General features: G+C 36.6%; 2 protein-coding genes across 4 annotated transcripts; both read right to left on the reverse strand.

Moving 5' to 3' along the window:
- Positions 1-2,649: 2,649 nt before the first annotated feature.
- LOC103453749 (ubiquitin C-terminal hydrolase 12-like) lies at positions 2,650-16,327 on the reverse strand. 3 transcript variants are annotated; one of them, XR_011575447.1, is made up of 7 exons: positions 16,178-16,327; positions 15,869-16,014; positions 15,713-15,749; positions 10,759-10,888; positions 9,787-9,837; positions 8,534-8,586; positions 2,650-3,337 (listed from the first exon to the last, which is right to left on the reverse strand). XR_011575447.1 is itself a non-coding variant. In XM_017336919.3 (7 exons), the coding sequence occupies exons 4-7, from the start codon at positions 9,804-9,806 to the stop codon at positions 2,998-3,000; spliced, it is 333 nt and encodes a 110-aa protein (XP_017192408.3). In that variant the 5' UTR covers positions 9,807-9,837; positions 10,759-10,888; positions 15,713-15,749; positions 15,869-16,164; the 3' UTR covers positions 2,650-2,997. The 3 variants fall into 3 exon arrangements, 1 of the variants encoding a protein (XP_017192408.3); XM_017336919.3 differs by lacking the exon at positions 16,178-16,327 and having other exon boundaries at positions 2,650-3,045; positions 3,126-3,337; positions 15,869-16,164; XR_003768328.2 differs by lacking the exons at positions 8,534-8,586; positions 16,178-16,327 and having other exon boundaries at positions 15,869-16,164.
- A 475-nt stretch (positions 16,328-16,802) lies between these two features.
- LOC103453750 (strychnine-10-hydroxylase-like) lies at positions 16,803-19,104 on the reverse strand. Its single transcript, XM_008393318.4, has 2 exons — positions 18,073-19,104; positions 16,803-17,698 (listed from the first exon to the last, which is right to left on the reverse strand). Exons 1-2 carry the CDS (start codon positions 19,042-19,044, stop codon positions 17,075-17,077), a joined length of 1,596 nt encoding a protein of 531 aa, XP_008391540.2. The 5' UTR covers positions 19,045-19,104; the 3' UTR covers positions 16,803-17,074.
- Between the last annotated feature and the right edge of the window lie 1,265 nt (positions 19,105-20,369).

Below are 20,369 nucleotides of genomic sequence, written 5' to 3' on the forward strand. Positions count from 1 at the left end.
GTCACTTGCCGAAGGTAGTATGGAGTCACGACAATAACTTGCCAAGAGCAGTATAGAGTCACGACAACAACTTGCTGATTCTGCTGATGTACCCCTTATCTCTCTAGCTATACAATGCTGCCTAATTAATCTTCTCTGGATATACCTGAGGTAAGTATTGTGGATGATTATGTAACTAATGCAAGTAATGATGTAAATATATATAAGCTGCCACCGAGACAAAATCGAGGTGTGCCACCTGACGAGTTTTCTCCGGAAGGTAAAGTGAAGTATCCAATAGCTAACTATGTCTCGTGCAATGGTCTTGCACCAGAGTGCAAGACCTTGGTGGACAATACGGAGTCTATTCGAGTACCAACCCGTGTGGAGGAGGCTCTAATAGATCCAAAGTGGGCAAAAGCAATCAATGAGGAAATGTGGGCATTACAGAAGAATAATACCTGGGAGGTGGCGTCTTTAAAAAAAAAATAGTTGGATGTCGATGGGTGTTTACTGTCAAATAAAAAGCAGATGGATCAATAGACAGGTAAAAAGCAAGGTTGGTAGCTAAAGGATACACCCAAACATATGGTGTAGATTATCATGAAACGTTCTCTCCGGTGGCCAAGATGAATATGGTACATGTTTTGATATCTTTAGCTGCTAATATGGACTGGCCATTAAAATAGTTTGATGTGAAAAATGCTTTCCTCCATGGGAATTTGGAGGAAGAAGTATATATGGATTTTCCTCATGGGTACAATGTTGGTAGAAATACCGGAGTTTGTCGGTTGCGTAAGTCTCTTTATGGACTTAAGCAATCACCTCGTGCATGGTTTGATATGTTTACTCAAGTTATGAAAAAGATTGGGTATTATCAGAGTCATTCTGATCATACATTGTTCGTTAAACGAAGACAAGGAAAAGTGATAGCCTTAATCATCTATGTAGATGACATGATTATCACTGGAGATGATTTTGATGAGATTTCAAAGGTACAGAGTAATCTTGCGGCTGAGTTTGAAATGAAGAACCTAGGGGATTTGAAGTATTTTCTTGGAGTTGAAGTTGCTCGATCTTCGAAAGGTATTTTCTTGTCACAACATAAGTATGTTTTGGATTTGTTAAAAGAAACTGGTATGCTGGGATGTAAGCCAGTAGATACTTCTATTGTTGAAAAACATCATCTATGTTTGGATCCGAATTAGAAATCAGTTGATAAAGGGAGATATCAGAGACTTGTAGGGAGACTAATTTATTTGGCTCATACACGACCAGATATTGCCTATGCAGTGAGTGTAGTGAGTCAATTTATGCATTCACCGAGTGTAGATCATATGGCTACTGTTATGTGTATCTTAGCATATTTGAAGTTTGCACCTAGAAAAGGAATTTTATATCGAAAGCATGGACATTTGAGGGTTGAGGTTCATAGATGCTGATTGGGCAGGAAGTGTGAGTGACAGACGGTCTACTTCGGGATATTTTACTTTTGTAGAAGGAAATTTGGTTACATGGTGAAGTAAAAAACAGAAGGTGGTATCGAGATCCTCAGCTGAGGCCGAGTATAGAGGGATGGCTCACGGCATTTGCAAGATTCTCTGGCTTTAAAAACTTCTTGAGGGGCTTGGGTTCAAGCCAAAGGAGACCATGAGACTATATTGTGATAATAAATCAGTGAAAGATATAGCTGATAATCCGGTACAGCTTGATAGGACCAAACATGTGGAAGTTGATCGACATTTTATTAAAGAGAAACTTGAGAGGAAGATTGTGTTAATACCATTTGTGAATTCGGAGGAGCAACTTGCAGATGTTCTAACTCATGCGGTATGTAGTCGAAAGTTTAATGACTCACTTGTCAAGTTGGGCATGTATGATATCTATGCACCAACTTGAGGGGGAATGTTAGTCGTGAGTCAATATTAGGAAAAAAAGAAATGTAAATACTAGGAGTCCTTTATTAGGTAGGTTTGTTTATAAGCTTTATTATTTGTTTCCTTGTTGAACAATGATTGTACATGTATATATTTCAAAAGAAGCAATACAAGAAATTATCCCGTAAAAGTTCTATTGTTCATGATCCAAAGACTCAAGAATATCCTTGAGCACAGAAGTGATCGTTGATGGGATCATTCCTTGTTCAGTAAGAAGTTTCAATGCTGAAGTGAACTTTTCATAAGCCCTACCTTCGCAGAGAGCGACTAGGCTACTCCTTACGTAGAAGCTCAGAGTGTCTAAGGTAGTCAAAGCCTCAGCTGATGGTTTACTGGCAGAAAGGGACTAAAGTAGTTATTCAGCAGTAAAGAGTCTCATCAGTGTCAAGTTATCTTTCAAAGAAGGGCCTTTAAGGTCTTCCATTTGCTTTACAATTTCCATGCCAACTGTCTCATTTCCAAAATCAGATGTCTTGGACTCTAAGCTAACATGGGCAGCGTGCATCGCAATCCAAAGATCAGAACAAAAATTAAACTTTATATGGATTTTGGATTCTTAATTATTACCTCTTTGGGTGGAGTAGGCTCTGCCTGGGACTGAGAGGTTGGCGAAAAAATAGTTAATGCTGTGGTCTCTGTTGAAGTTTGCTTGTTTTAGGTGCTTTTGATTAAGTGTTATAATTAGTTTCTTAGGGTTAGAATAGCAGAGAATGGAGAGAACATGGAGATGTGATTGACAGCTTCAAAGGCTGTGAAGAATGCAGCAGCCATAATTTCATTAAGTAGGGGAAATGTTGTTGGGTATGGTGCATTGCCAAGGCCCATACTTGTTTAAGAGAGTGGGTGATAAGAAACTTTAAACAACCATTTCAACCTTACTACCCTAGATTAAATCCTAACCCTTCATTGGGTTTAAGTGATCTAATCTGGAGTGTACACTTGTCACTCACACATACATTTAAATAAAGAAACTAGTCATTGGAGGCTAAACCCTATTTCTTCTTCTTTCTTTCTTCAATGCAGACAACAGCCATGCTCGGGAGCTCCTTGTTGCCTTCGATCCCTTGACTTCAGAAGCTGTTTAGCTTCCAACAGTCTCATTTGTCTCAGCCTTAGGGAGAATTGTTTCCTATGTAAAGGTAGGTGGTTATCCCCAAAAGAGGGTTTCATACAAGGGTTCAGTTTTAGAACATATTGAAATTGTAATACCTCAGAATTTTTGGCCAACTCTTGGGGATTTGAAGTCTTCATGATGGCTGGAGGGAATATTGTGTAGCCAACCTCAAGTACAGTAACCTCAGTTTCAATAATGACTCTATCATTCACCACATAACCCTTACTAGGGTTCCAAAACTCAGTAAGAGGAATAAAATTTGTGTATCCCCAGTCACTTTCAATTCCACTGAACTTGTGTTGTGTGTCTGCAACAATATACAAGAAAAACGAGAATAAGGTTCGGAAAGAAGCATATATAAAAAAATACATGGTTCTTATTAACAAATTTCAAATTATAACTCTGCTAATTCGATCCAAACATATCAAATCAAATGCAAGCAGTCTACGATGATAGTTTTACAGTTAGTGAGAATACCATCTATCCGAACTTTAAAAAGCAACAGATGTGTCAAGTTTTTATTTTTTGTGAATAAGGTCCGTGATGAGACCGAAGTAAAACAAATGAAACACTATTACCATTTCTTTTACAGTTTCAAAATTTAAAAAACGTACAGCCAACACTCCCCTCAGGTAATTAAATCTCTCATTCGGTAATGCTTTTGTGAAAATGTCTACGATATGATCTTCTGTGCTGCAATAAATTAGCTTGATTGTGTTGTCCTGCAATGCCTTTATGATGAAATGATATCTTCTTTTGATGTGCTTTGTTCTTTGATAAAATATTGGGTTTTTTGCCATGGCAATTGCTGAGGTGTTGTCACGCAGAAGTGGTGTGGCTTCAACCTACAATTCGCCAAAGTCTTTGAGTATAAACCTTAGCCAAGTAGCTTGAGCTGTAGCTTCTGATGCACTCACATACTCTGCCTCAGCTGTGGACAATGTAACACTATGTTGCTTCACAAAGGCCCATGAAAACACACCTGAACCAAAGGTGAAAGCATAGCCTGATGTGCTTTTGCTATCATCTTCACTGCCACCCCAGTCACTGTCACACAATCTAATTAGGATAGTTGACTTCCCCATCTCATACTTGATCCCATAATCAAGTGTTCCTTGCATATATCTTAGGACCCTCTTAGCTATTCCCATGTGTATTTTGCTAGGATTTTGCATAAACCTAGAAAGTAGGCTTGCTGAGAACATTAGATCCGCCCTTGTTATAGTTAGGTACAATAGACTGCCAACAATGCTTTTGTAGAGACTAGCATCCATAGGTTCACTTCCACCATCCTTAGGCTTCTCATTTGCAATAGGGGTGTAAAGACCGGTTTGCATCCCTTCAATCCAAACTTTTCAAGCAAAGTTTCAGCATACTTTCTTTGATGAATGAAGATGCTACTAGCTTTTTGAATTACCCCAATGCCAAGAAAATGACGCAAGAGGCCTAGGTCATTCATTTCATACCTCTTCATCATCTCTTTTTTGAATTCTTCAATCATTGTAGCATCATTTCCAGTGTGACAACATCATCCACATAGATTGAGATAATGAGTGTCTTATTGTTGCTTTTTGTCTTGGTGTAGAGTGTAGCTTCACTAGGACTTTTATGAAATCCTTTCTTAGTGAAATAAGAATCAATCTCACTGTACCATCGGGGCTTGCTTTAGGCCATAGAGTGCTTTCCCTAGCTTGTACACCTTCTCTGGAAACTCTTGACCTGTGAACCCTTGAGGTTGTTCCACAAACAACTTCTCATCTACCACTCCATTTAGAAATGCAGATTTAACATCCAATTGATCCAGCTTCCAACCCTTCTTGGCTGCTAGGGCTATCAAGTCCTTATGGTGTTTAACCTTGCTACTGGTGCAAAGGTTTCATTGAAGTCTACACAAGGCTTTTGTGAGTAGCGTTTTGCTAGCAATTTTGCCTTGTTCTTCTGCACATAACCATCTAGGTTGAGCTTGACTTTGTACACCCATTTCACTTCAATCATAGGTTTGTCACTTGGTCGATTGACAAGTTCTTAAGTGTTATTCTTCTCAATCATTTTAAGCTCTTCCTTCATTGCTTTCTTCCAAGCTTTGTCTTTCTCAGCTTCTTCATATGTTTCTGGTTCCACTACACAGTAGTTACATGTAGCATATATCTTATCCAAGCTTTTCAACCTCACTGGAATTGAACTTGGAGTTGTTATCTATGATTGACTTGGTTGTGGACTCATGCTTGCTTGTTGTGGAGACCCTTGTGTGTCACCATTCTCTGTGGTTTCTTCTTGAATTGAGGTTTCCATAGGCTGCCTTGTTTGCCCATTGTTGAGGTCAAGTTGTAGAAAGACACTATCTTTCTCTTCTAAACTTGTTTCCCAATTCCATGTTGAGTCTTCATCAAAGATAACATCTATTGACAGGATTATCTTCTGAGTTGACAGATTGTAAACTTTGTACCCTTTCTCACTAGTACCATAGCCCACAAAAACACCTTTGTTACATGATTTCTCCAACTTGTGTCTTAGTTGTTTAGGAATGTGGGTGTAGCACACTGAGCCAAACACTCTTAGATGCTTCATAGATGGCTTTCTGCCATTGAACACTTCAAATTGAGTCTTCTTGTCCAATGCTTTAGTAGGGCACCTATTCAATAGGTACACTATAGTATTCACTGTTTCACCACTAAATGTATAGGGCATGTTCTTCTTATGTATCATAGACTTAGCCATTTATACTATAGTCCTATTCTTCCTTTCTACAATGCCATTAAACAACCACGTGCAAAAGACATTTTTAAATCATAGCACGTTACGCGCGACTTATAGGATGTTTTGAACACAATATTCATGATTTATTTTTTATTTTTTATTATATTTTTCTTTCCCATTCACGCGGACACCATTAACTTTCACTCATCCTTTCATTTTTTCATTTTTTATTCTTTTCTCTCTTCCCACTTATATTTATATTAAATTTTATGATAATCAAATTACCAAATTACCCCTGCATTATTTGATATATTATATTGGGCTGGTTTTGGATTTTTTTGGTTGAGGGGCAGTTTTGACCTAATATTTTTGTTGATACCATGACACCAAATTCCCACTGTTCACTGCCTTTCTCGCAATTCAATAATATTTTCTCGTTTGTGTACAATATAATATAAGAAATGTTAAGGATATTCTCGTAAAAGTGTGACTTTGTGTGAACTTTCTAACCCCTCATTTTTTGCATAATGTTTTATAATATTCGCACAAAAAATAACGTTAAATTGTGAGGTGATAGAGATTTATATAAAATTTCATTTTAAAAAATCTCCTTAACATTTTTCATATAATGTTGCAGCCTTAATTTCATTTTTGCCCATTGTTTATTAAATTGATAGTATAATTGTCATTTTGATCCTTATGTAACATAATTTTTCACGGAATGACCAAATTGATTGATAGTGGACAATCTCTGTAAAACCCCATAAAAAAAAATATATATAGTTTTATATAGTTATATGGAGCTTGTGAAGGTTTAGATGGGTTAAAGTGGGTTGTGTGTAAAAAAAAAGACAAGGAATGGAGAACATGTGTGTATAAGATGATCCCTTCATCTTAAGGTGTTTCGGTGCACTGCTTCCAAAAGGGCAGAAAGGAAGAGAAACAACCATGGGTTCTCTTTAGGTGTCGAAGAAAGAAAAATGTATAGGTTAATCTTTAGACATCAAAATTGCAATCCGTTTTTACCTCTATGATCACAACGTCAAGCTCGACGAAAGAAGGTAAGAATTCAAAGCTTATTTGCAACTTCGAAATTATATTTTAGTTGGGGATTTCATGTTAATAACTTTGAAAATTCATTTTTGAAGTGCTATATGGTTGATTGAGAGTTTTGGAAGTCTCAAGGCTGGTCGAACAATATTATTGACGAAGATAGAGGCAAAATTTTACTTGATTTGGAGTTATGGAATTCAATTGTGCATTGGTTGTTAGATGGCATCTGAGATATGGCTTCTGAATGGATTTCATGGAAGGTTAATTAAACTGGGATTCATGTGAATAAATATTGGATTTGGTTATTTTGGGTATATACATGCACTGTGCAGATTGAATTGAGAAGTATTAATATATGTTGGTGGATGTGAATTGTGTATTGACATGTTCTTTTTCGGATTAGGCACTTTGTTTGCTTAAGCAAGATCAAGTGATAAGAGTGGACAAATGTGGAAAGAGTTAGAACCTGAAGCTTGGAATATCAGGTAGGGGAATTCACACCCTGGTTAGTGGTTTTCGGTATGTATTATATATGTAAATATGGATATGTGCAAGCTATGCATTGGATTTTTTGTCGTTGTTAGAACTACATGTTACGAAAAGGAGTTTGATTTTTCTAGCATGTGATTTATGTTACTCTATATTGTAATGACAACTTGAGAGTGAAGGGGCTGTGTGACTACCTTGGGCTTCGATCCCCTAAACCTCTGGAGGGTCCTATACAAACGGACTTGTACCATTCACCTAAAGGGAGGGTACTTGTGTCTATGTGGTATAGGTTGTAAGTGGACACGTGTTGATATTACTTGAGAATTTTATTTTAGGTACGGTAGTTGGCTGCGTGTTTGGTTGTCAGGACAAAAGAATGCAAGGATCCCACTAATTATGAGCATGAAATAAATTTTAACTCGTGCCAAAGCATTTTGTTGTGCAAATTGTTTCCTTTATACATAGTACAAGGGTATATCTATTTTCAAACCTAGCTAGGGTGCCTCCCGAAGGGGTGCAAATGATTGTATGTGATGCTCACCCTTACATTTTCAAGTGCGGTGAGAGAAATAATGGAAGAGTTGGACTAAGGTGTGCGGCTGTAGCTTGTCAACCTCAAAGCTTCGAGTCAGAAAATCAGCTTTTGAAATGTAAATATTGATTTTCTGGTTTCAGTGAAAACTGTCTGTGTATAGCCTCTTTTGCTTCTGTATATATTTATCTAAACCTATCACTCCTTTGGCTTTTTGTAAACTAAACTTTTGGGATTTTTGTTGTAAAAAGGTTGCTTATGAAATGGTTTGAATGTTATGATTTTTACTTGAACTATGATATTTATTTTGATATTAATTTTAGAGGCCTTGCGTATCTTAAAGATACAGGAGAACTGTCATGTTCTAAGAATGGAGCATACAACTCTCATGCGTTTTTAAGATTCGCGGCGCTATCGTGTTACATTTTTGGGTCGTGACAGAAAAAATGGTATCAGAGCATGGTTTATAACATGTTTTAAAATAACAAGCAACCAGAAAAAAAAAATTTGGTATTTCAAAATTATTGCAACATTTGTTTTCTTTGAGTCATTTGTTTTCTTTCGATATACATTTTCTTGAGACATGCATTTTGTTTCAGTTATCGATTTTGTTAACAAGATGCCGTCACAACTTGAAGACAACCCTCACACACAACAAAATGCCCCTGATAAGCATCATGTCGATCTACCCAAGCGAAATGAGGAAGAAAAAAAAAGTGAGCGAGAAGTTACCTATCTCGATCGTTTCCTGAAATTGAAGCCTATGAAGTGTGGTACACCTGATTCTGACAAGGCGAAGACATGGATCAAGAACATAAAAAAGAAGCTTGATATTTTGAAAGTGCCAGCTAAGAATAGAATTAAGTTAGCTACTCATGTAATGGAAGGTGAAGCTGACTCATGGTGGGATACCGTATGTGATCAAAATACAGATAAAGAAATGACTTGGAATGATTTCGAGCAACATTTCTATGATCGATACTTTCCGGTTGCTCTGAAACGAACAAGAATTAAAGAATTCTTTAAGCCGGAGCAAGGCAATATGACAGTGGCTGAATATGTCTCTAAGTATACAAAGTAGGGTAAATATGCTTAGGCTCTAGTAGGTGATGAAAATATGAAAGCAATAAAATTTATGTTGGGCTTGAAAGATGGCATCAGAAGGTATATTGTGGGTCAAGGAACAAAGACTTATAGGGACATTGTAGATGCTGCTTATGCACTTGAGCAAGACCATCTTAGCTTTTTGAAGAAGAAAGCCTCAACTGGTGCATCAGGAGGAAACAAGGGTAAAACGAAGGTGAGAAAAGAATCTGAAAGTTCAAGTGGCAGTAGAAGACCAAGCAAAAGGCAAGGTGGCCTCGAATGTTACACTTATGGTGAATTTGGGCACATCAGCCCAAAATGTCCCAAAAGAGAAGGTTTTGGTTCTGCAGTTGTTAATCGACCTCAAGTTCAGCAAGGAGCTAAAACAGAAACGGTTCAACAACCATTGAAAAAAAACCAATATAAAGTTTCACTATGTAAACTGGTTTACGTGATAACATTGATTTATTAAAAACGATTCAGATGAATTATAAATTTTAACAACTCAAAAATCCAAGGGCAGCAAACAACAATTAAAAAAAAAAAAAAAAAAAACCGATAAATCCCCAACACTCAAAAGCTAAAAAAACCCAGAAATCCCTAAATACCTAGATCTCATCAACAAAAGGCAGAATCTACAACAGCTGGAAAAACTTACTAAAAATCACTTGCTTCGTTTCAAAAACCAAAAAAAATAAAATAAAATAACTATTCATATCTGCAAAGAACATCTAATAGAAACTGAGAAAAACAAAGCAAAGCAATTAAAACAGTCTTATAATATAAACAGAGAAGAAACAAAACAAAGAGATTTTAGAGATTTTTATTTGGTATATATATTATTTCTCATCGATATTTTGTCTAAATTATTATATAAAATAATGAATAGCTAATAAGACCTTATAATTCTTCTGTACATTGAAGCCCCTCTTAAGAATCCACTGCTTTTCCTGTAAAGACCGCATTATGTTAGTAATCGATTAGCATTTAAATGCTGTTGTATATATAAATCTACCGAATGCATGATTAGTAGCATGAACTAAAACAACATGATTTGACGGTTAAAATGGTCAGCCAAACTATATGTGAAAAAATGCTTACCCAAGTAAACTAAAGATTCATCATTTGATTGAAAATCCCCAACTAATCAAAGAAAAACCAAAAATTATAAAATAAAATCGGCATATAGTATGGTAAATAGTCAGATCAAATTGACACATAAGCATATCAACGTTGCATCGTCATAGGTACATCGTTAGCAATGTTTCTTTCCTGATCCAAACATAAACATGAATCAATTAAAAGCGTTAAAAATGAAATATCACTTCAATCTTAAAACTAGAAACCAAATGGTTATTAAACTGCCCCTAAAGGAATACACATTTTGGATTTATTAAATGGAGTTTTTCAAAATCTTTAACTAAGTGAAACTAATATACAAATAAAGTGCATATATAGGGACCAGAGATCACTGGAAACTACATGCTTAACAATCTTTTAAGCACCACAGTAAGTTAACAGTGTTAGAAGACAAATATTATTGGAATTGTTGAATGAACACATAACTGAACCCATTTTCGTCTTACCTCGCGATTGTTTGCCCAAATAATTACCAAATTTCCAAGTGATAAATCAAATATATAACTATTACTATAATGCACTACCATTTTAAATTACCATGGCAAAAGAAGGAAAAGTAACATTGTGAGGTGAAAAATATAACTGAGAGTAGAGTATAATTAACCATTTTAATGTTCCTGTCAATTATGTCTAAAAGAATGTCCATGTCCAGTGCATTCTTTCTAATAATTGACACAAAAGTAACAAATATGCAGCCATTTCATGTAATTCGAAGAGGAACAACCATATACCTGAGTTTTTTTTTTCAAATGATTGGCCACCCTCTCCCCAAATCCACTGAACATAAAATTCTCATGCGCTCATTTGCTCCATGTTCTGCCTTGCTCCCATTCATTTCCTTCTCTTTCTCCTTGTTGGAGACTCTAATTCAAGTAAAATCATTCAAACAACTCAAATGATACATTCAAACAACTCATCTCTCTTGATTGATTGGTACCAAATGAAGGCCATAATACTTATTTGTAATTTAATTAACTAAAAAATTAAAAACACTTGAATGAATTTAACAAATCGGTGAGCAGTAGTATGTAATTAATTAGTATTCTTGAAAAATATATACCTACTGCTTATCCAAGATATAATTCAATGTCGAATCGAAATCAATATTCATATGAACTAATTTAAACAATAAAAATAACGAATTGAATGATTTACCCAAGATATAAATTAACATCACCAACTTGCCTAAACTAAAAACTTACATTGGTGAAATATAAAACCCAAAGGCAAAGTATTCCCTGCAATTAATTCAAACGACATTGACAAAAAATTCCCAAAAAATCAATATTCTTACAGCCACTTTTATCATATTTTATAAACACACAACTTATCAAACAAAAAGAGGGGTTAAGAAAAATACCCACTAATCTCACGAATCTGCTCCAAAATGATTTCTCCAAGCACCCAAGTGATGCAAAAATTAACTTAACACACAAATTAAACCCTCTTTTTATCAAATGTAGTAAAGTATGTAAGTAGGGATCGTTCTAGGCCGGGGATTAGGAGGGATTGCTAAATCACTTGGAAACTGACTTGAAAACGTAAAAACAAAGTTTAAAACACCAAACTAGACTCAAAGAATGCAAAACTATACTTTAAAATACTAAGATAATAAAAAAGATTCAAAACAGCAAATAAACACTCAAAACTGCCTTAAAAACACTTTCTGGGCAGTTTTGAACACCTAACACTAAATTGGACGAAATTGGGTTATGACTTGACTCAAGACACTTACAAAAAACACAAACTATAGTAATTACTAACTAATCTAACACTTTGAAATAAATGGGAGATTGGTTCTTGACGAATTTGAAAACAAAACAAACTTTGTAAAACAAAACAGATTGTAAATGAATTTGAATGAAACTTATGGATGGAAGGCTAGCTAGGAGGTTCTTCTCCACACATGTCACACTTGCATACAAAATGATTTCCAATTGCTTTTCGATAAACTATGAATACTCAACGCCCCAAATTAACCGTGAATTGCATTAATTAACCCTCAGTTTTTCCACAAGTTATTGGGTTGGATGATTGCATACGACAACCCAAAACATTCCCTACAAGTTCCCTACATGAATTCCATAATAGAGACACAAGCAAGAATCATTAAGTTCTATGAAAAACATAAGCATTGACGAGGCACTCGTTACTATGATTTGCATGAAACTTATGCCAAGAATTTACTTAACGTGATTGTGACTAGCAACCTTCACTACTTGTGAATATAAGTTCATAACGATTAGGTGAAACTCCCTTATATTCTAGCGTCAAATTCATGCATGAAAATTAGGCGTGCACTCTCAACCAACATACACAAATCAGTTTTTATACGAACGGATAAGTAAATTGAATTCACAACTTATGAATCACAACTGGATGTAATCAAATCATATTGCAAGCATGAACATAGTTTCGAATCACCCCCTAACTAAGAGGGGTTTAGTTCCTCATGCTCGCAATTACACAAAGATAACTTAAATTAAACATTGAAATCAAAGATAGAAAACACCTAGAAACGCTCCAACACTCCCAAGGCTTGGGCATAGGCACGACACAAGATGTTCCTTCTCCTTCCTTCCTTGCAATAGTCACGGCATAAGAGATTTAGAACAGGTTTTGGGTGGTTTTTATGGTGTAGAATGGATGGGGAATGGTATGGAAAGGTTTAGGGTTGATGGGTGGTGTGGCTAGGGGTGGTGTTTGGCTGAATTTTTAGAGAATGGTGATGGAGAGGTGCGGCTAAGGTAAGGGATCAAAATCTGTTATCTTTGATGAATATGGGAGGTGGTATTTATAGGCTTGAGAGAGGACCATTCCATTTCCTTTGCATGTGTAGCTTGTGTGGGTGTGAGTTGTCATGTTTCCCCTTTACATTTATACACACATGCTTCATCATTTTAACCACAAAACACACCATTTTTCTGCCCATGCCGTGTGCTCCCATGTGTGTGTTGCAATGTTCTTCTCTTTGCCATGTGTTTGCTTTCTTTGCCATGTGTTTGCTGCCATGTTATCATCCTAGCTGTTGCACTTGCACACACACATGTTCTTTGCATCATTTCAACCACAAAACACACACATTTTCTGCCATGTTTTCCCCTTTACATTTACACACACCTGCTTCATCATTTCAACCATAAAACACACCATTTTTCTGCCCATGCCGTGTGCTCCCATGTGTGTGCTGCAATGTTCTTCTCTTTGCCATGTGTTTGCTGCAACAAGGGGTTTATTTAAAGGGATAAAGGAAATAAAATCCTAGGTTAACTAGGTAAACAGAAATTAAGTCTAAAGCTTCTACAATTTAGGGAAACAAATCAGAAATTTAAAGGAAATAAGCTAAAAGGTGTGGCAAGGCTTTAAAGTAGATTAGGAAAGTGTTTAAATGCAAGATTTAGGAAAGAATGACTCTTCCTTGCACGGCAAGGAAGAGTAATGGCAAGGGTGGAGCACACGGCTGGTTGCTTATTTTTGAACACTTCGTTCTTTATTTGTCTTGAATCCAATTCTCACATCATCATTCAATCCTATGCTCATTTGATCTTCAATTTCGTCCATCTTCTTACTTCCAAGCATATGCAATCCATTTGATGCACAAAAACTGCTCCAAATGACTCCAAAATGCACATGTATGCATTCTTTGTCCTTAAAACCTGAAAACACATAAAAGTGACTTTAAACACTAAAATAACTAAAGAAACACAACGTAAACGTACGAGAACAAGCCAATTAAGTCGCATAAAAATGCTCCTATCACCAAGTAGCAGCAAATGGCTTCATACCGTGTGCTTCATGGCTCGAAGTAGCAACCCTCGAACCCTTTTCAATTCAACACAAATTACAGCAACAAAAACCTACAAAAAAGTTATATAAGGCAATTAATAAAAATATTAAAAGAAAAAAAAATAGAGAATCACCAAATCCATTTTTCAATCACTTAAAATAATACGGCTGCAATTCCTAAAACAAAAAATAATTTGCAGAAAGAAAATTAGAAAAATTGAACTTGATAACAGTCTACCTTAAGAAACCCCATTACTGAGTAACAAACAATATTGAGACATAATTTGGTGAATGTATATGGTGGACAAATTTAACAACTCTAGTATTGTTAACAAAGCTTCAACCAATACAACAGAAATCAAATCAATATATACCTGCATATCCCTAGTCCGAATTGTACCCTTGTTGTAACAACCCGAAATTTCTAATTTAGAAGCCAAACACACAGGTAGGCCACAATAAAATAATGGTTAATTGTAATTCTAACTAACTACACTAAAAAAAATAATCATTTTGTTTAATTTATGGCTGCATCTAACATCTTGGTTAGACTGCCTACGTACACTAAATGAAGGGATCAAGCCATTCATAGTTCACCTTATTCTTCTAGAACAACATACTAAAATTTCATTCCGATCCAACAGTCGGATCTCCGCCAATCACGAAATCAAGTGGCGGTCAACGTTTTATTTTACAAACTTGCAAATCTAATTTGGGAAGATCCTTATGTAGGATTTCTGATCCGTAAGTTCCTAAGGTCCTCAAATATTACGTATGATAAGGTCTCAAATTTTGGTGACGATCCAACGGTCGGATCGCTGATTCATAAATTGATCAAGTAAGGTATCATAGTGAATTTAGGTTCAAACAATCAACCTACGTCATACGAATATCAAAACAATCAACCTACATCATACGAATATCAAAACAGAAATCAAGGCATCCAATTTAGCCTAAAAATAGCATCGACGACCCTTTGGCCACGCACCGCCGCAGGTGGCGGTCGGCCACCCCGACTCACCTGAAAATTTCAACTATTTCCAAAAATTCTCAAATTTTATAGAAATGAAGATCTCAAAGAATAGAGCAAACTTTATACTTATGGCCAAGTCCAATTTGGTCGGAAAGGGCTCCAAATTGACTCGAACCCACAGGAAACCCTTGATTTGGGTAGTTGTCTATTTGTCACCAAAATGAACTTCGTCACCTCATCAAAGGCTTGGGCCTTGCTCCTGGGGTTGAGAAGAGTCTTTTGGTGGTAGTCATCGATGGTGAATCTCACCAGAGCCACTGGAAAAGATTAAAGCTGCCGGAAAAGTCATGGACTTTGTGGCTTTGAACTAGAAAAATGGGAAAGAAATTGGGAAATCTAACACTACAGAGATGTAGGGCTCGTCAAGGGCTTTCCATGGACACCAAGATCACCCAAAATGGAGTTCGTATGGGAGATATGAGCAGGTCAATTTGGCGGGTCAGGTGGAGAAACCGGGTTGGCCGGTTCTCTCATTCTCCCTTCCCTTCTTTCCCTCCTTTCCTTTCTCCCTCATTGGCCGGTGCCATTCCTCCTTTTTATCATTTCTCTTCTCTCCTTTTCATACCAACCATCCATGTGTCATCACAGATAATGGCTTCAGAGATCTGGTGCCATCCAGATCAAGCCAAAATTACAAAAATGTCCCTAACTTTAAACGTTAGTAACTCTTTCATTATAACTCCGTTTCACGAACGGTTTCGCCTACGAGCTCGATCCAAATATGCAAGAAATTTGATAAAATATATGAGGATAAAATACATCCTCGTATAATTATGTTTAGTTAACGAGAAACATTTTTGTCATTTCACTTTTCGAAAAAAAAAAATTTCACATAATCATAGATTTTAAAATTTTCAGGGTATTACATTTGTGCCCTGCAATGTCTTGGTGAGTGATTCTTGTCTGAAATCCAAACAAAACAAAATTTGTAATTTTAGTTTCCAACACAAAACCTTCACAACACACAAAAAATCAAAACTCTCATCAATAGAAAATCAAAAGGAAAACTTGAAATTATATACCTGAAGCACAAATGGTTTGCAAACGCGTAGACTGAGATGAGTGCCAAACTTGCTTCAAGGCGCCTAAGGACTTGTGCCTTCATTTCCTCTGTGGGCTGGGGTGAATACTACCAATGGATCTGGTGAATCCTTGAATAGTCGTCCCTCTGCTAACCAAAAAGAAGCCATTGGTGCGGATAAAACAACGACAGGGTGGAAGGTTCCTAGGAGAGATTTGGCAAGTTGTGCAGAGATGGAGATGGAAAAGGAGAAGACAGCACGTCCCAAATTGAAAAAAAAAATGTGAGAGAGAAAGAGCGAGAGACGAACCTGATTTGCTTGCTGATGACATACGCGAGGACGAGAAGGACAAAACTGACTTTTTCCTGTAGCAAAGTGTAAACAGTACGGGAACCAAAGCAGAAATCGAGGGCATTTCCACCCCTTTAACGGTTGGTGAACAGTACTCGCTCTCACATGATGAACAGTGCTAATCTGCTGAGCTTTAGCCTTTAGTACATATAAATTTTTATACCAAAGTTTTAAGAATTGTTTGGTTTCGATAACAAATAATTTGGAATTTTCAGGTTTGGCTTTTCTCAAGTTGGGCTTAAATTTTTCGGATCGAATTCGGTTTACTTGGATTTCTTTTCTGCCCTACAAATAATGCTAGAAATATCACATTACTGATATGCAAAGTGATTTAAGCAGTAAACATATCATTGCTATGCAAATTTTGCACTTCAGAGCAGTTTAGACCCAAGTTAATGTAATGAAAATCTCTCGGTTTTTCAATCAATAATAAGAAAAACCTAATCAAAATTCGCTTTTTGATAATAATCGCAGATGGACTATTTTAATTTGTCCTGTTTGTGTACTGGCAAATGGGTGGGTTCTTAACAAACAAATTGAAAAACAAAAAATCCGGAGGCAACTGACCCAAAAGATAGCCCAATTGAAAATGTAAATAGAGGCTTTTTTGGGGTACTTTTTTATTGCTAAATATACCCATTCTCAAACACTCATTATTGCTAGGTTTTGTATCTTACATGGGCAGTTGATTTATTGATTTTACGATTACAAAGATGGACACATAATTATACACTAGCCTCTCCACACGCACTAACGTGTGTGCGAGAGGCATTTTTACATCATAATTATACATAACTTATAACAACGAAAATCTCTTATTCATATCTTACACATAATATTCTGTATTTTCTTCTTTTATCCATAAAGTTCAGAAGATAAGCGAGGTTTGATGAGAACATTGAGTGGAGTTGCCTTAACGTTGGTTATTCCAAAACTCTCTGTCATATCAATTGGTGCACTCGACGGGTTTGAGATTTCAAACGCATGAAGAAAACTAGCCAATGTAAATTGCACCAGTTGAAGACCAAATGTCAAACCAGGACATGATCTTCTACCACTTGAAAAAGGAAGAAACTGAAAATGCCGACCCTTCAGATCAACATCCTTGTGTGTGGTAAGAAATCTCTCTGGCTTGAACTCGAATGGCTCAGGCCAATTTTTCGGGTCAGTTTGGATCTTCCAGAAGTTCGGGATCAACCGGGTGCCCTTTCGGATATGGTAGCCAGCAATGGTGCAATCTTCGGTGAATAAACGCGGCCCTGATAATGGTCCTACTGGATACAAACGTAACGTCTCCTTTACAATAGCTTGGATGTAGACCAAGTTGCTTATATCTTCCTCACTCACAACTCTTTGTTTGCCTATTTTGGTGTCCAGTTCGTTTACAGCTTTTTTCAAAACTTGAGGGTTGTTCACCAATAATGATATTGCCCATATCAATGGCACCATGGTGGTGTCGCCACCTCCTGCAATAATATTCTGCCCAAGGAATATTTGCTTGATTAACATTTATACATTCGACGAAAATGTTAGAGTGATTATCTTTTTAAATCACATCTTGTAAATCAAAGAATGTGACGATTGATGGTTAGATTTCATTATTAAAGATTTAAAGAAAGAATCTAACCATCGCCACACCATGTGGTCTACAGATACAGTCTAAGAAGATAATCTCTCTACCATCACCCATTGGTGAGCCGACAAATAGGTCACATGAGTCATATATAAAATTGGACATAATTTGTTTAGAAAAAAAAAAAATTCTTGTCTAATGTTTTCATTTTCTTTTTGTAGACCATGCAATTAGCTTATAAGTATTGAAAAGTAAAAATAAAATCTTTATGTGTACGTACCAGGCTTGTGGCTTTGGTGATCGTATCAGCATCGAAACTGCCAAGGTCTGCACCATCAAGCACAGAAAGCAACGCATCTATGAAGTCCTTTTCTCCTTTTGCATCACCTTTTGCTCTCCTCTGCTTATGCTCTTCAAGCCACTCTGCAATAATGGCGTGCATTTCCGTTGCACTTTTCTTCATTGCCTTCTCATGTCCACCCCAATCCAACCACCGCAGATAAGGAACCGCATCACCCACCAAAAACATGCCCAGATAATCAAAGAACTCCCTCAATGCAGTCTGAACCCTACGTGCTTCTTTCTTCTCATCCGCAGTGGCAGCCACCGAATACCGCTTTCCGGTCACCATTGTAAGAATAACGTTCAGCATCAAGTCCGCAAACACTTCCTTTAGCTCTACAACCACTCCATCTTTCGAGCCGTCCTTTTTCTTTGTACTCCAAAGCTCGTGCAATTCTTTTAAGAAAGTAGCCACTTCCGACACTCGAATGTGCTTGAGCAGCTCAACCTTCCGGACTGAGAGCATCTCCAAGGTAACGATCTTGCGAATTTCTCGCCAATAGGGGCCAGGTGGTGCGAACGCAAACATGGCATAGTTGTAGGTAACGTGATCTGCAACCACCATCTCTGGGCGACCGAGTATGCTCAAGTCATTGGTTGTGTAGCATTCTTTTGCGATCTCACTGCTGCTTATCACCAACGACTGTTGGACGCCAAGGCGGATAGTGAAAATGGGTCCGTACTTGTCCGCCATGGCTCCCAAAGTTATGTGAGGAGGTGTGGGGCCTCCGAACAAATGAAGGTGACCAAATATAGGCCATCCACCCTTGGCTTCTGGTGGTGATAATTTGCCCTTGTGATTGGCAGCTCTCCATCTTCGAGATAAGTAATAGAACACGATGATTACTGTGAACAGGCCAGCAGCGATAGAGTTTGAATAAGGGAGAGAATCCATTTTTGCAACTATCATTAGAAAGCTAGAGGCAAAATGATTTTTACTGAACTGGGTAAAGGCTTAAGTTGATTTATCACCTTGTCATACACACACGTATATATAGGAGTAAGGGCTCGATTATTACGTATGGTTGTATTGAAATACATAACTCTTTATCTCCGAGTTGAGGGGAGAAATGAAAAAATTATGACTAACTAAAAGGTAAAAGATAGATTGTTATTTTTTTTTTGAATAAATGATATTATCTACATTAAAGGGGTGGAGAGTGGGCTAAGTCTCACAATGAGTTAGTAATAATGGGGTTCAAATTTACCTTTAGCAAGAATCGAACATAAGAACCCACATAGAATTAATTGTGTACATCAAACATGCAATAGGAACATTTTAAGAATTCGAAAATGTAAAATTTGTAAAGTATAATTAATGAATTTGCTTATGGGGATCTTAATTATTAAGAGAAAAAATTATGTTGGGTTATACGCAGAACATAGGGCTGGGCATTTAAAAAAAAAAACCGACTAAACCGCTTGAATCCCACCCGAAGCTTGGTTTGGTTTTTTTTTTTTTTTAATTTTCGATGGCTAAACCAAACCGTACCAACCTTAATCGGTTTGGCAATCGGTTATCAAAATTTTTAGGGTGCGGTTAACCAAACTGACCCGCATATATTTAATTTTATTTTTGAATCATAATTAATACATGTAATAATATAAATGGTTAGTTATTTACGAGTTATCATGTTTCCACTTCATGATAACAAAATCTGGTTAGTTTAAGAGTCTCTTTGGAGAAGAACAAAGGGACCATTTAGAGAAGGCAACAACCGCTGCTTTGGTGCTCTCCTTGGGCTGCTTCATTTGTGATTTCTTTAAAGCAATTACTCATATTGGTGCTACGTTATGTGGCTTTTGGAAGACTTTTCTCGCTTGTTAATGACGTGATTGATTACTTTTCAAAAATACCTTCTTTTTTTATGGAAAAAACAATATTTTCTACACTAAAGGAAGGGGAATGAGTTTTAAGTTAGCAATAATGTGGTTCAAAAATACCGTTGTCTATATTCTATCTATCTATCTTTACAAAGTCAAAATATAAAAATAGTAACACATTCAAAATACTTGAAATTATGCTTTCCTTTTCTAAAACTCTTTAAAATCACAATTTAATTAAGAATGACATGGTTGCTTACTTTTCTAAAAGTACTTTTCAGAAAATAGAAAAATGAGACATTCAAAATACTTAAAAATGGGATTTGATTATTTAGAAGATTTTTTATTTTGTGACATGGTTGGCTTGGACCCTTTGCTTATCTGTACGTTGCAACATGCAAGTAAGAAGGG

This window comes from Malus domestica, chromosome 14 (assembly GCF_042453785.1).
Source record: "Malus domestica chromosome 14, GDT2T_hap1".
NCBI classification, from domain to species: domain Eukaryota; kingdom Viridiplantae; phylum Streptophyta; class Magnoliopsida; order Rosales; family Rosaceae; genus Malus; species Malus domestica.